Below are 18,088 nucleotides of genomic sequence, written 5' to 3' on the forward strand. Positions count from 1 at the left end.
TGTTGTGAAGAAGTTTAAAGCCGGATTTGGATACAAAAAGATTTCCCAAGCTTTAAACATCCCAAGGAGCACTGTGCAAGCGATAATATTGAAATGGAAGGAGTATCAGACCACTGCAAATCTACCAAGACCTGGCCGTCCCTCTAAACTTTCAGCTCATACAAGGAGAAGACAGATCAGAGATGCAGCCAAGAGGCCCATGATCACTCTGGATGAACGGCAGAGATCTACAGCTGAGGTGGGAGACTCTGTCCATAGGACAACAATCAGTCGTATATTGCACAAATATGGCCTTTATGGAAGAGTGGCAAGAAGAAAGCCATTTCTTAAAGATATCCATAAAAAGTGTTGTTTAAAGTTTGCCACAACCCACCTGGGAGACACACCAAACATGTGGAAGAAGGTGCTCTGGTCAGATGAAACCAAAATTGAACTTTTTGGCAACAATGCAAAACGTTATGTTTGGCGTAAAAGCAACACAGCTTATCACCCTGAACACACCATCCCCACTGTCTAACATGGTGGTGGCAGCATCATGGTTTGGGCCTGCTTTTCTTCAGCAGGGACAGGGAAGATGGTTAAAATTGATGGGAAGATGGATGGAGCCAAATACAGGACCATTCTGGAAGAAAACCTGATTGAGTCTGCAAAAGACCTGAGACTGGGACTGAGATTTGTCTTCCAACAAGACAATGATCCAAAACATAAAGCAAAATCTACAATGGAATGGTTCAAAAATAAACATATCCAGGTGTTAGAATGGCCAAGTCAAAGTCCAGACCTGAATCCAATCGAGAATCTGTGGAAAGAACTGAAAACTGCGGTTTACAAATGCTCTCCATCCAACCTCACTGAGCTCGAGCTGTTTTGCAAGGAGGAATGGGAAAAAATTTCAGTCTCTCCATGTGCAAAACTGATAGAGACATACCCCAAGCGACTTACAGCTGTAATCGCAGCAAAAGGTGGCGCTACAATGTATTAACTTAAGGGGCTGAATAATTTTGCACGCCCAATTTTTCAGTTTTTGATTTGTTAAAAAAGTTTGAAATATCCAATAAATGTCGTTCCACTTCATGATTGTGTCCCATTTGTTGTTGAGTCTTCACAAAAAATACAGTTTTATATCTTTATGTTTGAAGCCTGAAATGTGGCAAAAGGTCGCAAAGTTCAAGGGGGCCGAATACTTTCGCAAGGCACTGTAGGGTACAAATGCTCACACCACATCAGGAGACCACTTTTGAGGCTTGGGAAAAATCCACAAAATTTAGATTTGAGTCTAGTTACCCTTTATTCAACTGCAGTTGGCACCTAATATTGTTTGGTTATCGGTGTTTCTGTAGCGCACATGAGATGGAGTTTGCAAAACAAATAATCATGATATATTTCTGTCAGACTACTTTGTAGCTCTAACATTTAATTGAGAAGCTTTTGAGAGTCATCTAGTCATCTACTAGAAGACAGTTAAGCCTATCATTAGCATCACTATATTTTTCCTGTTCCTTCATTGTTTGAAACCTCTGTTTTACTTCATATTATGAGGCATATCTTACCTTTCTTCAAAGTAGCCGATAGCCAAAATCCCACCATAGAAACGTGGAGGCAATTATTTTATAAAGACTTATGCGCTCTCCTGTTCAACTTTCTTTCATTGTCGATCAGCCAAAGGAATTATTTTATTTATATTAGCAGACCATAAGTTGTTCCATCTTTCAATCTCTCCTCTTTCTAAATTTCTAACCAATATTTCCATCTTGTTCCATGAAATTGCTTGCATGTGCATTTTAGAACAGTGTTTTCCACAAATTGCATTTTGAAACATTTGTGTGTAGGCCTACCAATGTGTGCACATTGCTAGCTTAAAATTTAGCAAATACCTGCGTATACCCTCCACTACACAACTGCAACGGTGGGGGGGATTATTATTGCTAATACTATCTAAACCCAACTTCTCACTTACGCTTTGGAGAAGGCTACAGTGTTTCAGAGCCAGATCCTCCAGACTGGGGTCTATCTGTTTCCCCTCAAACAACACCTGCTGGATGAATGCGGCTACTACAAGCATCCCACGCCAAATAGACCTGAAGGACAGAAGAAGTTGAAGGTGACAAAAAAAAAAAAAATCTGTATTTTGACTTTATTTGGTATGAATCAATCTACTGATCAACTAATGAGTCAGTCAGTCAATCAATTAATCAAATAATAACTAACTATATCAATCAATGAATGTACCTGATAGAGTCCAGGTGCTGGAGACAGCCAGGGTTGCAGAGGGAGCTGTACTTCTCACCGAATGCTCTATCCAGACATGGCTGTAGGAGCTCCACTCTGCGTAAGAGGGACTCGCACTCTGACAGGGACGTCACAGTCTGCAGCTTGGTCCTCTCCACACAAATTCCAAGGGCCAAAATGTCCTCTAGCTGCCACAAAAAAAGATTGTCATCATGCTTTCTTTTTTCCTCCAGGTCATAACATAATTCGTTGAGTGTTGTTCCTTGTGCCCATATGTGACCAGGAAAAACTTCCAGCCCAAGTTAAACTCTTAACTCTGGACCTTATTTGCGGTGTAATTGATGTGATCTCACCATGTCTGTGGGCTTTGTGTGTGAGGCCTGCTGTAGAATGTCTGGGGCCAGCTGGGGCTGCAGCAGCAGGATATGGGACAGAGTGTCCAGTCTGGGAGCATAGTGTCTAGCTGCAGCCATCACCCAGGCAGGGGACAGATCAGAGTTAATGGTCATGGAACGCTGGAGTTCAGACACACAGCCCAGCGCCGCTCTGGTGAACACCTGTGTACGGGAACAGGGGTAACCAACTTGAGAAAATATAATGGCAACACTTATGAATGATCATTCATAGTTCATAAATTGTTCATTAATTGACAGTTGTTAGTTTTCCCAATATCTTTTTAATAGACTGTTTTAAAATGTGATGTGAAATGGTATCTCAAGATTCACACAGTCGCACCCTCAGCTCATCTTCAGATTTGATCTTGAAGGAAAGAAGCAGAAAGTCACGCAGGTATCGTTTGTCCAAGTCCAGGTGCTCCTGGTCTGAGAGTTTCCCTATAAGGCTACCGAGCTTGCTACTGGTGGCCGTGCTCACAAACTGGACAATCCTCTGGGTGCTGTCATCCTCTGTGACTGAGAGAGAGTGAGATTCATTAGTTAGACAATACACTCGTAGCATAATATAATTTATTTAATTCTAGATAGTCCCAATACGGACACATGATTGGGGACATAGATAAAACAGGTAACAAAGGTTGTCACTCACCTGGTATAAACTCTGATTCCTCCCACAGGCTTTGAAAGTGCCTTCTAATGAGCCAACTGAAGGGGGCAGCACAGGGGTGTTCCTCACCACCCAACAGTAAGTAATGTTGCACCAAGACCTCCTGGTCTGACCCACTAGAGAGGAAAAGGGAAATTGAATTATACAACTATATATCAGTCAGGTATGTACAAAACAATCGCCCTTCGGGGACAATACCAATTTACTGAACTGGATACCTGGAGTTTTGTGGTGGTGTAAGGTCCAGAATCTGTCTGTCTGCCAGAATGTCCAACCAAAGCTGTATGAGGGCCTGACTGAGGCCAGCAGAGATCAGCAGATCCAGGTTTGCATCCCTGTCCAGAACCTCCACCATATAGGCCAGGACTGGAGTCAGGGTGGACTGCAGACAGCGCCATAGGGTGTGTCTTACAGTGAAGGAATACACAGAGAGAACATATCAGACCCAGGAAGTAATACTAAGGAAAGCATATTCTTATATCAACTATATATGTACAGCTCACATCAGACCCAGGAAGAAATACTAGAGTTGATATAGGAAGATACCTATCTTCTATTCAAGACAATTGTTATTGTTCATGGTCGGTCATATAAGATGGTGTTGGTGCTCGACAACCTAATAATATAATATAATAATAATAATATATGCCATTTAGCAGACACTTTTATCCAAAGTGACTTACAGTCATGTGTGCATACATTCTACGTATGGGTGGTCCCGGGGATTGAACCCACTACCCTGGCGTTACAAGCGCCATGCTCTACCAACTGAGCTACAGAAGGACCAGAAAAAACTTAAGAGTTCTACTTTAAATTGTTCTACTTCTAAAGTGTTGTACAAGGTGTTCTACTACCTTAGAGTGCCCCCCTCCTGGAGAGCCTGGCGTTTCTTGGCTTCTCTGTTCACCCACTCCCCTGGATTGTGAACCAGCTCCTCCCTTTGTACCAGGGTCCCTGCCAGTCTACCCAGCAACACGTTCTGGAAAAGAGCTGTAGGGCACATGGAACAGTATTACCTAAGGGGCAGATCAAAATGTACTGGGGGGGGTTCAAAGTAGAGAAGGGTTGTCAAACTTTTTGGGGGTTGTGTGTTTTTATGGAGGGCAAAGGGGAGGGTAGTGCATTTGTTTCCCTCCTGGTTTACATTCACTCTTCAGCTCGTATTTGGACATTTTCACTTAGGGGTGTACTCACTTTTGTTGCCAGCGGTTTAGACATTAATGGCTGTGTGTTGAGTTATTTTGAGGGGACAGCAAATTTACACTGTTTTACAAGCTGAACACTCACTACTTTACATTGTAGCAAAGTGTCATTTCCTCACTGTTGTCACAGAAATGTACTCTTGTGATTTACTGTATATATATATATAAAGTTGAAGTTGGAAGTTTACAAACACTTAGGTTGGCGTCATTAACTCGTTTTCAACCACCCCACAAATTTATTGTCAACAAACTATAGTTTTAGAAAGTCGGTTAGATTATCTACTTTGTGCATGACACAAGTAATTTTTCCAACAATTGTCTACAGACAGATTTCACATATAATTCACTGTATCACAATTCCAGTGGGTCAGATGTTTACATACACTAAGTTGACTGTGCCTTTAAACAGCTTGGAAAATTCCAGAAAATGATGTCATGGTTTCAGAAGCTTCTGATAGGCTAATTGACATCATTTGAGTCAATTGGAGGTGTACCTATAGATGTATTTTAAGGCCTCTTTGCTTGACATCATGGGAAAATCAAAAGAAATCAGACAGGACCTCAGAAAAAAAATTGTAGACCTCCACAAGTCTGGTTCATCCTTGCGAGCAATTTCCAAATGCCTGAAGGTACCACGTTGATCTGTACAAACAATAGTACGCAAGTATAAACACCATGGGACCACCCAGCCATCATACCGCTCAGGAAGGAGACTCATTCTGTCTCCTAGAGATGAACATACTTTGGTGCAAAAAGTGCAAATCAATCCCAGAACAACAGTAAAGGACCTTGTGAAGATGCTGGAGGAAACGGGTACAAAAGTACCTATATCCACAGTAAAACAAATACTATATCGACATAACCTGAAAGGCCACTCAGCAAGGAAAAAGCCACTGCTCCAAAACCGCCATAACAAAGCCGGACCACAGTTTGCAACTGCACATGGGGCTAAAGATCGTACCTTTTGGAGAAATGTCCTCTGGTCTGATGAAACAAAAATAGAACTGTTTGGCCATAATAACCATCGTTATGTTTGGAGGAAAAAGGGGGAGGCTTGCAAGCCCAAAGAACATCATCCCAACCGTGAAGCATGGGGGTGGCAGCATCATGTTGTGGGGGTGCTTTGCTGCAGGAGGGACTGGTGTACTTCACAAAATAGATGGATTCATGAGGAAGCAAAATTGTGTGGATATATTGAAGCAACATCTCAAGACATCAGTCAGGAAGTTAAAGCTTGGTCGCAAATGGGTCTTCCAAATGGACAATGACCCCAGACATACTTCCAAAGTTGTGGCAAAATGGCTTAAGGACAACCAAGTCAAGGTATTGGAGTGGCCATCACAAAGCCCTGACCTCAATTCTATAGAACATTTGTGGGCAGAACTGAAAAAGTGTGTTCGAGCAAGGAGGCCTACAAACCTGACTCAGTTACACCAGCACTGTCAGGAGGAATGCGACAAAATTCACCCAACATTATTGTGGGAAGCTTGTGTAAGGCTACCTGAAACATTTGACCCAAGTTAAACAATTTGAAGAATTTTTACTAGGATTAAATGTCAGGAATTGCGAAAAACTGAGTAGAAATGTATTTGTCTCAGGTGTATGTACAGTTCCAAGCAGCAGGCAGCTGTATACTCTGCACTGACAGACAAGACCCTGAAAAATAAAGACATTGTCACCTTGTCTGATGACTTGAAAGTGGCAGAGGCGGTCCTCCAGGTGCTCAAACCCCTCAAAACGGTTACAAACCTATTGAGCACTGAAACAGTCTGTGTCCATGATCCTACCTCTGAAAACAAGGATTCTACAATCCATGGCCCCAAGTGAGGAAGACCGCACCACCACTAATGTACAGGACTACCTTCATAGATCTACTTCACTGGATGCAAGGATCAAGTCCCTGTCTCACCTAGACCCTTCCCTACGCCAGAGGACATACAGTGATCTCACCACTGACATTGTGGCCACTGAAGAGGTAAAAGAAAATGAGTGAATGACTTAAATAATAAATATACTGCAGTCTAATCTTAGTCTATGCTATTGCTATTAGAATTATCCATTTTGATTTGGAATAATAATGGCTTTTATAAAATGTTATTGTCACAATTATAAACTCAGCAAAAAAAAGGGTCCTGAAAAAGGGATGTTTGTCTATCAAAGATCATTTGTAAAAATCCAAATAACTTCACAGATCTTCATTGTAAAGGGTTTAAACACTGTTTCCCATGCTTGTTCAATGAACCATAAACAATTAATGAACATGCACCTGCGGAACAGTCGTTAAGACACTAACAGCTTACAGACAGTAGGCAATTAAGGTCATAGTTATGAAAACTTAGGACACTAAAGAGGCCTTTCTACTGACTCTGAAAAACACACAAATAAAGATGCCCAGGGTCCCTGCTCATCTACGTGAACATGCCTTAGGCATGCTGCAAGGAGGCATGAGGACTGAAGATGTGGCCAGGGCAATACATTACAATGTCTGTACTGTGAGACGCCTAAGACAGAGCTACAGGGAGACAGGATGGACAGCTGATCGTCTTCGCAGTGGCAGACCACATGTAACAACACCTGCACAGGATCGGTACATTCGAACATCACGCCTGCGGGACAGGTACAGGATGGCAACAACAACTGCCCGAGTTACACCAGCAACGCACAATCCCTCCATCAGTGCTCAGACTGTCCACAATGGGCTGAGAGAGGCTGGACTGAGGGCTTGTAGGCCTGTTGTAAGGCAGGTCCTCACCAGACATCACCGGCAACAACGTCGCCTAAGGGCACAAACCCACCGTCGCTGAACCAGACAGGACTGGCAAAAAGTGCTCTTCACTGACGAGTCCAGGTTTTGTCTCACCAGGGGTGATGGTCGGATTCGGGTTTATCGTCGAAGGAATGAGCGTTACACCGAGGCCTGTACTCGGGATCGATTTGGAGGTGGAGGGTCTGTCATGGCAGGCAATCTCAATGTTTTGTGTTACAGGGAAGACATCCTCCCTCATGTGGTACCCTTCCTGCAGGCTTATCCTGACATCACAATGCCACCAGCCATACTGCTCGTTCTATGCGTGATTTCCTACAATACAGGAATGTCAGTGTTCTGCCATGGCCAGCAAAAAGCCAGGATCTCAATCCCATTGAGCACGTCTGGGACCAGTTGGATTGGAGGGTGAGGGCTTGGACCATTCCCCTCAGAAATGTCCGGGAACTTGCAGGTGCCTTGGTGGAATAATGGGATTACATCTCACAGCAAGAACTGGCAAATCTGGTGCAGTCCACGAGGAGGAGATGCACTGCAGTTTTGTTATGGGATTTAAAAAAAAATCAATAATGACTAAATGAGGTATACTGCTCTATAACTGGCAAGAATTCTACCCTGTCTTTCTTGTAGTATTAAATACTGTTTGTTCATTAGGAAGGGGTTATATGGCATGTACCTAGGAAGAAAGGAATGTATGTGGGGGTAGAAAGAGAACGGAGGGGAGCATTAACCTATGTTGGAACCGACCGGGATGTAAATCTGTGGAGATAAGAGAGGACAGGGAGAGCTCCTCCAGAGTTCTAGTGTCTGCGGGAGCCTGGAACTGTCAGCTGAGGGGTTCTAAACTGTGCTGAGACTCATGAGAAAATCCCTATGTTGGTGTGTATGTATGTGCGTAGTTTAGGATGGTATAAAAAGGAATGTATTTGTAAAAACTTGAGAGCTCTCGCAAATACATTTGGATCTGATCAATTGTGAGCTGGGAATTGATTTAAGATCAGAACTTTACAACCTCTGGGTATCAGACAGAGAAAGATCATTGGAATTTATGAACATTGATTACAAAATTACTTGAAAAGTACTTAATGCAGCTGGTGGTCACACCAGATACTGACCCGCCCCCCAACCTCCCTTTGTTCAGGGACACATTATTACATTTCTGTTCGTCACATGTCTGTGGAACTTGTTCAGTTTGTCTGTTGAATCTTGTTATGTTCATGCAAATATTTACACATGTCAAGTTTGCTGAAAATAAATGCAGTTGACAGCGAGTATTTTTTTTGTTGTTGCTGAGTTTAGTTCTATGACATATGAAAATATATAATTAGTTAGTTTAATAGATCAAGTCATTTTTTTCTGCAGGGTCAAGCCACAGAGCCGACAGCAGCAGACTGAGGCATCTCCTCCATAAAATAATTTGACCATGAAGGAGCTTTTCGGGGAGACCTTTGCGCGCAAGGACACAGGCAAGACGTTTGCCAACTGTATCAACGAGGAGGAGGCATCCCACAGGGCAGCAAGCGTCATTCCAGTGGATGGTGATCCACTGACATGGTGGAAAAGCAATGAGTGTAAATACTCTCACATTGCTATGACGGCAAGACGTAACCTGGCTGTGCCTGGCACTTCAGATCCAAGCGAGAGGGTGTTCTCCACGGCAGGAGACATAGTGACTGCAAAGAGGTCTACCCTCTCCCCAGACAATGTAGTCATCCTCATCTCTTTGAAAAATGATTTGAATTTATAAGCGCAGGTCAGCTTTGCTTTCTTTCTTTTTTTACTTGTTTTATGATGTGGACACAGGCTATTTTTTTCATTCACTATTGTTCAAAGGAAGAATGTTTCATGCCTCATATTGCACTTAAATTTAACAATTGAGTATTGAATATTTTATTTTAAGATTTTATTTAAACATTGAAAAGTTCCTTGCTTTAAGTGTTATTTAAGTAATAAATGGAAAGCAAAGTTATTTGTCTCCCTTTTTTTCTGATCTGAAAAATGATCCGATCCATTATACACACTACCAGTCAAAAGTTTGTTCACACTTACTCAGGTGGGTTTTTCTTTATTATTATTATTTTCTACATTTGTAGACTAATAGTGAAGACATCAAAACAAAGGGTGGCTACTTTGAAGAATCTCAAATATATTTTGATTTGTTTAACACTTTTTTGGTTACTACATGATTCCATATGTGTTATTTAATAGTTTGTTTTCACTATTCTACAATGTAGAAAATAGTACAATTTAAAAGGAAAACTTGAATGAATAGGTGTCCAAACTTCTGACTGGTACTATATATAATTTTTATTAAAATATGAATGAATATCATACAGTAGACACCTAAGCCTATAGTCCTTTACATGCAATGGCCTGATACATTTAGTGCTCAAATCTCTGCCAGCTGAACAGTGAGGTGGACAATAATTGTTTTAGGAAAGTACCCTCCCAAAAAATAGTCTGTAAAGTTTTGCATATGCTACACATAAAGACTCTGGCAAGTGTTCTAGTCCAGTGTCACTTTGATTATGCCTGCACATCATGGTTCACCAGCAGCCCCAAACATCTCAAGAATAACCTACCAACCAAACAAGCTTATAAGAATTGTACTTAAACTCCTCCCCTCATACTCTGTAGGTTGAGCATTTTTTGGTCTCTACCTCTAATGTGTCTGTATTTATGTAATTGTATATGTATTCATGTAAATAATAGGGACCACAATGGAAATAAGTCCCCAAATGTATTGTGCAATCCCGGTCACTTCTTATCTTTGTGTATATATGTCTTTTTTAAACTTGCAAATAAAATCAATCAATCCAAAATGTGCAGCGGCCAATTGATGAATGGAAAGAAACATCTGTTACAAAACACCAACAAGTTGAATGAGATGCATTTTCTGTTTGTCAAGATTGACAGTCTATTTATTGTGGTGTTGAAAACACAAACCATGATATTGAAGTGCCTGAAGTTGGTATGCTTTGTTTATCGGTTGTGTGGTGCATTGGCACAGAAAACTGATGGTGGAAAATTTGTTGCATATATTTTATATCATTATAAATATGACATCAAAATGTTGGAAATCTGATTTCCCCCTAGCTGATCATTGTCTGCAGCCGGCTCTGATTGTAGTGTAATGAAACAGGCAGGGAGAGTTAGCTCGTCAGTTGTGGTCGGCGAACCCGAAACCTTACCTTCTGGCCCGTAGCCCTGCGTGGCATCGACTGTGCCCCCCCCCCCGTAAATTTCGATCTGTGCCTAACCTTTCACTTCACTGTAGACAGTATATGCAGTACACTCAGACAGTTTTCCACTCTGTTTGTATACTTTAGTAACATGATGGATGTATGTGAGAATCACATCGAAAACAGCAATAAAGAGCAATGAAGTTCAAGAGCAGTAAAATAATGTCAAGGACTGTCTATTTACCTCCCATCTCTCCGTGGTTCTCTCCAAGAAGCCCCAGCAGTATGTTCATGCGCTGCATGCTCCTGGAGGTCAGGTCATTGGGGTCTCTCAGCAAACCCACTGCTTTCTGAACGCAGGACCTCACCAGGGATAAACTGTGCAGGTGTGCCGTCTCTGCTTGGGCATTAACAGACTCACAGGTCTCTATACCTGACTGTGTAGGTGGGACAAGCTTGCTGATTGGCATTCCGCAAAAAACGGACAAATTCAAGCTCATGTCTTCTGTATCCCTGAGGTCATCAATGTGCACTGAAAGCCAGACACCTGGAAACAAAACAAAACAAACCATAAACACACACATATTAATGGATATATGCAATAGTCAACAGCACATCACTGTACATTAGCCTTGCCAGACTGGAAACTGTAACTCACCTCCTTGGAAGCCTATGTACTGAGAACCTCCACTCTGAATGCGGGACAGCTTGGTGATGAAGACCACATAACAGGACTGATCTGACTCCAGTGTTATCAGGTAGTTCAGTGTGCAGTACCTGGTCACACACAGTGTGATAAGGTTAGTTTCACTGAGGGATTGCAACAACTATCTATTCAGCACTGGATTGACCCACTATTTTTAACCACATAGATGAACTTTTAAACAAATATTATAATTTACCAATTTTGTTTATTAAAGGAGCAACAGTATATGAAATATTTTTGCATTGTAATTTCAGAGAATGTCCAAAATATGTCTACATTAATAGTGGAATGATATTGTTAAAAAAAACAAAAATGCCCAAAACATTATTTGGCCCACACAAAACTGCATTCTAATGGTGCAGCCTTCTTATTGGACCGTCTCTTGTTGCCAAGTTGACTGGGGCCAGCAAAGGACAAGCGTCCAAGAGTTGTGTTGAAGGCAGGCTGTGTTGTTGCAATTTACCTCATTTCCACAAGGGGCCAGTGTTTAACATAGTATTGGTCATAGTGTTAAAAGATTACTAATTGAGAACATCTCAAACAAAATCAGATACAAAAAAAAGTACTTTGCTGATGCTATCAGCTCGTCGCTACAGTGAGAGTCCTCTATGTCCATCTGAACGACCAGAATACGGATGGATGGACCAGCATCTTGTAGGAAGGCGCTAAAGCAGTCAAGGAGAGAATGTGAGAATGATGAAAACAGCTCGAGAGGAAAACCTAAGTGTATAACTTGTGGTGTTAGGATATAGTGGTGTTGTACCGTATCTTGCTGCAGAAGGAGACCTCTGTGTCAAATTGGTGAAGAGACAGCAGGAGGAACGTTTGGGTGTGCAGGCCCAGAGCGTGAGCCAACCCTCGCACGTCAGATTTGGTGAGCAAACTGGAGAATGTGGTGACCTTACAAAATGGAAGAATAAACAGTGTTGGTGAAGTAAACTGGTACTGTAAACTGTACTGGTATTATTTGGGTTCACAACTCATTTTATGTTACTCTACTTACTTCAATAAACTTGCTGGAGTTCTCTGACGACAAGTGACTCTTCATGAAGTCCCTTAGTGAGTGTTTATGCTGATGATGAAAGTACATCTTCTGAAGTCTCTCTTTCTCCTGATTTCCGAGGTCTGTATACTTCAGCCTTAGCACAGAGTCAGGTGTGGCACAATTCAACAGGTAACCCTTGGCTGATTCAAATACCTTCTCTTCCTCATCTGTCCCTTTAAACTGACTGTTTCCTGTCTCCACATAATCTTTATCTGCATCCATTGCCATGTAATCATCATATACTTTGCTATTGGTAGGTGTGCATGCCAGTTCTCCATCTTGATCATCTACCACCTCCATGAGAACATTATCCTCAGCCTCATCCATTGAAATGTTCTTCTCTTCATCATCAGCATCCATATCCATAACACAAGGATCAGCCCCTTCTTTCTGTCTGTGCTCACCTGTCTCATTTGCTTCCACATCCCCCAGAGGCTCATCTCCTTCATCCTTGTGTTGCTGATCCACAGCCGGATCCCTCTGATGCTCCCTACTCTCCAGGGCCTGCAAGAGAGCACTGGCACAGGCATCCCCATGGAAACCAACAAAAACATCAGACAGTTGGAAATCTTCTGACACCGCAGTGCCAGAGAAGTCCTGCACCCACTCTTTGAGTTTGGCCAGAACCCTGTGCTGCCAGGGAGTCAGGTCTGTGCTTCTGTCCACCCTGTGTTTTTCCAGCCTGTTGATGAGTGGCACTGGGAATTGTGTGTAGACCTTCATCTGGTCCTCTATCACCACCAGCCTGAAGTCCCTGTGGACACGACACTTTACCCTGTGGGACCCCAGCCCCAGATCCACATACTGCTGCCCACTCAGGTAGACATAGTACTGGTTCAAGGCATCGTACAGGCTCTCATAGAGGTTCTGTAGGTTCAGAAGGATAACAGTACGGCCTGTTTCCATGCAGGTCTTCACCCGGTTCACATTTCGGCATATCTGGGCATATTCCTGATCCTTGGGAAAGCCTGAGCCAAACACAATCTCAGGGGATGCATAGTCTGCCATGGCAAATACTTGCTGCTGAAGGATATGGAGGGCTGCATTGTTGGTGGTTAGAAGAAGGAGGTACCGGCTTTCTTGGTTATCTCGGGCAAGATTTTGTTCAACCATTTGCAGAGTACTTGGTCTGGGAACTTCTCTGAGGTTCTGGGAGACATCTTGGAAGAAAATGACAGGATCAAAGTCTTCAGGTTGTCCACTGAAGTTACGCAAGATGGCTTCTGCCAACTCTCTGTCGTTTGGTTCTTTTTCTGAACATTTGACTGTAGCAAAAAGCATTTTCACCAAACTGTAATAGTCTCTGAGACCAAAGAACTGGTTCTTCGCTGTCTCTTTACAAATATTCAAAAAGGCCTTCGCTAACAGTGGAAAGAGGTGTTTGATTTTCAGAAGAATTGGGATGGAGGATGAGCAGATCCCTTTGGCTGTTTCCACCAGCTCATCCTCACTCGGATCCCACCGAGACACAAAGATCCCCCTGTTCATCTTTGCCGGGTCCAGAGCCCAGTTTGAGATCCCAACAAACCCAACCTTCATGTATGGGTCTGGCCTGTCATTGTCAATGCAGCCATCCTCCAAGAGGGGATGAAGGGTCTTCAAGGGCATCTGTGGGGAGTCTTCTGCTAACCCAATCTCATCCAGCACCACCACTGACACATACTCATCCATGTTTTTGTCTTTCTGGAATCGGGCACAGTTCCTGAAAGTTCCGATGATGCCCTCAGGGCTGGAGTGAGGACTGCACTGGAAGGAGACCATGTGCACCTGCTTGAGCTTCTGGAAGAGGCTACAGTGGGACGCTTGGCCCTGCATGGCATCCGCAACCACCGTCTTGGCCAGGGACTTAGAGCTCCCTGGTTTGCCAACCAGAAAGAGTGGAATCCTGAGCTCAATGCAGACCACCATGAGGAACACGTTCTCTTTGAGCGCTATGTTCTTGGCCACTGTCTCCCTTGTCTCTATGTTCTCGAGGAAGAAGTCTTGACATGATGAAATCACCTGCTGCAGTGATTCTGGGGTGTTCAGCGGTTCTGGGAAGTGTTGACTGATAGCTGATAAGTACTGCTTCTTTGAAACCAGAGATGGGTAGTAGCACACTCCCACTGCAAGTGCCAGGCACTTCAAAGTCCTCTGAACGCTGGAATCATTGGAATCAGGGAACATGTTATTGCTATGGTGGTAAAACCATACTAGCACCTTTATGGACCTCTCCACGTCTCTCAGACTCACAAAACTGCACTCGTTCTTTCGATTACGCATGTAACTTTGAGAGGCTGCCAACACACCTGATATTACATTGCCACACGCCACAGGCAAATCATGATCCTTGGCTTGCTTTTGGACAATCTGTCTGATGTAGGAGAGCTCAGTGGAATTGCTCAACTGACCAAAGTCCCAGACCAAAGGAGCCATGCTAGGAGGCAGTGGATGGACCCGGTACACTAGCTGCCTCAAAGGGACTTTGCCAAGACAGTCTTCTGTTTCTCCTGCCTTCACTCTGTATCCCAACCCAGCACGTTCCAAGCGCTCCACCATTTCAGGAGAGTGCCTCCGATAAGGGTTGCAGGCAGCGATTATCTTTAGGCCAGTATTCGCCTTCAGGGGCTGTCCTTGCACAGTTCTGTCACACAGAACTTCTTTTATAGCAAAGATGGATTCCGTGGTGTTGGCTTCGTCAAAAAACAAAACAGTGTCCAGTTTGTATGTTTTCAGGTTGGTATATGCCTGTCTCTCTGCCTCCCTCACCTTTCTGTAGATCATCTCAGCTGTGGTTCCACCATGCACTTTTACCAGCTTCATGTTTTCTACCTCTCTGTCTTCCCTCTGGAGATCACAGAGGAAACGGACCAATCGGGTCTTCCCACAGCCTGTCTCTCCCATGATGATGACAGGAATTCCACAACGGAACCTCATGTGAATGGCTAGCATCTTCATCACGTTATCAGCAGTGAGCTCATAGGTCGGGTCTGGATCAAATGTCCCCTTCATCATCCCTTTCTTGGCACCAACAACACGTGAAATCCTCTTGATCTTTTCTGCTCTGGGCAAACCGTCAAAGTCTTCAGTGAGCGAGATCCCTTGCCGCTGAAGGCCCTGTAGAAGTTCATGAGTCATCACATCTCCCATCAACACTGCATGGCTCTGAGGATCAACTGCATTGAGAGTGTTTCCGACAGGACTTCTCATCACATGAAAGCCCAGGAATGACATCGAGAAGCGGTCCGCATTGAAGAAAACGTATGGATGAGACTCGCGTTCCCAACGCTTACGAATGGTCAAACGGGCCAGAAGGTCATCTCCTTGGTTGTCATCAAGGAGCAGAGAGGGACTCTGGTCAGAAGTGTCCATAGACGGTGAAGCAAAATCCCGTGCCATCCGGATCATGAATTTCACAATGAAGCCCTTGAAACCCCGCAGGTGTTCAGCAAGGAAGTCTGGGTCACAGAAAACTGACTTCTCACAGTCTTTCAACTGCAAATTTAGGAACCAGGTGAAGTTTTTGAGCTCAGACCATGACGGATCTTTCAATCCACAGTTTGCCAGAAGGTGATGTAGACAGTCAATAGGATCCCCCTCTCTGGATCCTTCCCGGTGATAAAATGGATCCAGGTTCTCATTTCTGTTGAATCGTTTCAGGAACTGATAAGGCCTCTGAATCCCTCCACTGGCAAACTCCTGCTCATCCATCAGTGGGTCCAAGGTTTTCCGTTTTGTCAACAACAACTTCTTCACCTCCTTTGGTGGTCTGCATTGGATGGTAGGTAGAATGTCAAGAAGTCCAACTCTCATCTATGGAAAAAACAAGATCACATTACATATATGAGGAAGGATAGAAACAGATGAGACCCACGAAAATCGTACTCCAAAAGAGGTCTGGGTAGTATTAATAGCAATAGTCGTAAGTCCTACCTCCTTAGTGTGTGGTTGGTTCTGAAGGGTTGGGTATGGTCTCAGAACCTCAACTGCTATCAGATGAGCTACATTTCTTCTCCAAAGCATTCCCTTGTTGTCACTCAAACATCCCAGAACCAGTAAGTGGAACAGGAACTCTTCTAGACCGACATTAACCTGAAATTCAACAGAATCGTCTTCATTGATTCTCTGCAAAGTATTACCATGATTTTATGTGCACAAATAGTGACCGTTTGATGCATCCTTATACACGATCATTACACAGAAAAGAGACAGCTGTAGACCTCCACCTGTAGACCTACCGCAGCAGTGTCAATGTGAAGCAGCACAGGGTCCTGCTCCCTCAACAGTGCCAGTCTCTCTGACAGGGTATGTATGAATGAGTCTAGATCAACCCGTGGCTCTATTAGTCTGATCCTAACATGCTGGGCCTTGGTTGAAGTCTGCGGGAACTTCTCAAACAGTCGGTCCACATAAAGGGATTTCCCTATTGCAAAAAATAACAGAACACTATATAGTATAAGGTAAATATTTTTATAAAACAAGTACATTCTTGTAACAGATATTACAATAATTTTCCTTACCAACTGCAGGGCGAGTGGACGAGACAACCCAGACGGACAGTTTGTCTGGATAGATGAGTGAGACAGAGCTGTGTTGGAACGGAACAGTAAAGTGGTGACGGAGATATCTTCTGGCATTTTCTGCAGTGATGCCCACTCCTGCCTGTACTTTGTGGTTGCTGAAGAAAGAGGGCACGTATCTGTGCTGGTGCATCACTGGGCTGGTAATCACCAGGCGGTAATGGTGGCCCGCACTTCTCTCCAGGTCCTCGAATAGCTCCCCAGCGGCCACACTGACGTCGTACCCCAGGAGGCCTGGGTTGACCAGGGTGTAGATCTTCTGCTGGCTCCCTACGGCACCATTGCCCCGGCCCAGGGCTCGACTGAGGAAGATCTCCACCTGTTCCTCTGTGGTATCCTCTCTGCAGACCAGAACTTCATCAGTGGACGGCAGAGGCTGATCTGGGCTCTCCATGTAGAAGGACAGAGTGGTGCTCAGGACCTCTGTGGCTGGGCAGAGGACGAGGTTGGGCTTCCCTTCTTGGAGTGAAGGAGGCAGCTTCCTCTTGACATCCTGTTGGTTCATTTCTGAGAGGCAGGAGAGGAAGCGAGCCAGAGTAGTGATGTCTACATGCTGTATGAGGTACTTTGGCATGTCCTCTTTAAATCGCCTCCACAGGTCCTCCAGACCTTCCTCAGCCTCCTCCTCCTTTGCATCACTCTGGGCCATAGGTGAGAGTTCTTTTACCTCATCTTCCTCAGTATCTGAGAACTCAATCATATCATATACTTCTTCAACATTGCTCTCGATATTTTCGTCATTGTACCCCCATCTTTTGTCAACGTTGTGTCCAATCGATCTAAAGTCCATAGAATGTCCAGAATCATCTTCATCATCCTCTTCCCACACTGCTGGATTGCCAGAAAGTGTCCCTGACAACACCTCTGTTACCGTGGCGAAGGCCTCTCTGACATCATTCAGTGTGCACCCAGCCTTAATGGGAGACAGCAGGTGCCACACCTGTTGAGGAACACAGGCCCGCCTCTCACACACACTGTAGATCCACCTGCACAGGTAAACCACCTGCTCAGATGTGTAGTGGTTCAGCGTGTGGAATTGGGAACGTTTCTCGCTGATGAAAGCACACCATTCTTTATGGCAGGTCTCCATGGAGCGACACAGGGACTGGAGCTGTTCTGTCACCTCCCCACTGTACACCATCTCTTTACCCCGCAGGGAGGAGAACGTGACCCGGATGCATGGCTGCTTCTCCTGGCTACACTGTACCTGGGCTCGACACTCCCGGAAAAGCATGTTGCCAGTAGACTGCATTTGGAGGAGGATGCAGCCCAGTCTCTGAACTCCCTCAAACACCTAGCGACAGGGAGTTTAAATATTTAATTAACTTTTCAGACCAGA

At 44.1% G+C, this 18,088-nt stretch overlaps 1 protein-coding gene across 5 annotated transcripts in view; it reads right to left on the reverse strand.

The window, feature by feature from the left end:
- The window catches only part of rnf213b (ring finger protein 213b), a 71,060-nt gene that overhangs the window by 36,850 nt on the left and 16,122 nt on the right, over positions 1 to 18,088 (reverse strand). For all 5 annotated transcript variants that reach the window (XM_046354393.1, XM_046354391.1, XM_046354390.1 and 2 more), the window contains 15 exons: positions 16,690 to 18,043; positions 16,408 to 16,592; positions 16,103 to 16,261; positions 12,149 to 15,982; positions 11,909 to 12,045; positions 11,712 to 11,810; positions 11,098 to 11,216; positions 10,684 to 10,986; positions 4,146 to 4,281; positions 3,510 to 3,698; positions 3,274 to 3,407; positions 2,965 to 3,140; positions 2,583 to 2,786; positions 2,230 to 2,417; positions 1,958 to 2,078 (listed from right to left, as the gene is read on the reverse strand). In XM_046354393.1, coding sequence (XP_046210349.1) covers positions 1,958 to 2,078; positions 2,230 to 2,417; positions 2,583 to 2,786; positions 2,965 to 3,140; positions 3,274 to 3,407; positions 3,510 to 3,698; positions 4,146 to 4,281; positions 10,684 to 10,986; positions 11,098 to 11,216; positions 11,712 to 11,810; positions 11,909 to 12,045; positions 12,149 to 15,982; positions 16,103 to 16,261; positions 16,408 to 16,592; positions 16,690 to 18,043 — 7,338 coding nt within the window. The remainder of the gene's footprint in view (positions 1 to 1,957; positions 2,079 to 2,229; positions 2,418 to 2,582; positions 2,787 to 2,964; positions 3,141 to 3,273; positions 3,408 to 3,509; positions 3,699 to 4,145; positions 4,282 to 10,683; positions 10,987 to 11,097; positions 11,217 to 11,711; positions 11,811 to 11,908; positions 12,046 to 12,148; positions 15,983 to 16,102; positions 16,262 to 16,407; positions 16,593 to 16,689; positions 18,044 to 18,088) is intronic.

Source organism: Oncorhynchus gorbuscha, linkage group LG06 (genome assembly GCF_021184085.1).
Source record: "Oncorhynchus gorbuscha isolate QuinsamMale2020 ecotype Even-year linkage group LG06, OgorEven_v1.0, whole genome shotgun sequence".
Taxonomy (NCBI): domain Eukaryota; kingdom Metazoa; phylum Chordata; class Actinopteri; order Salmoniformes; family Salmonidae; genus Oncorhynchus; species Oncorhynchus gorbuscha.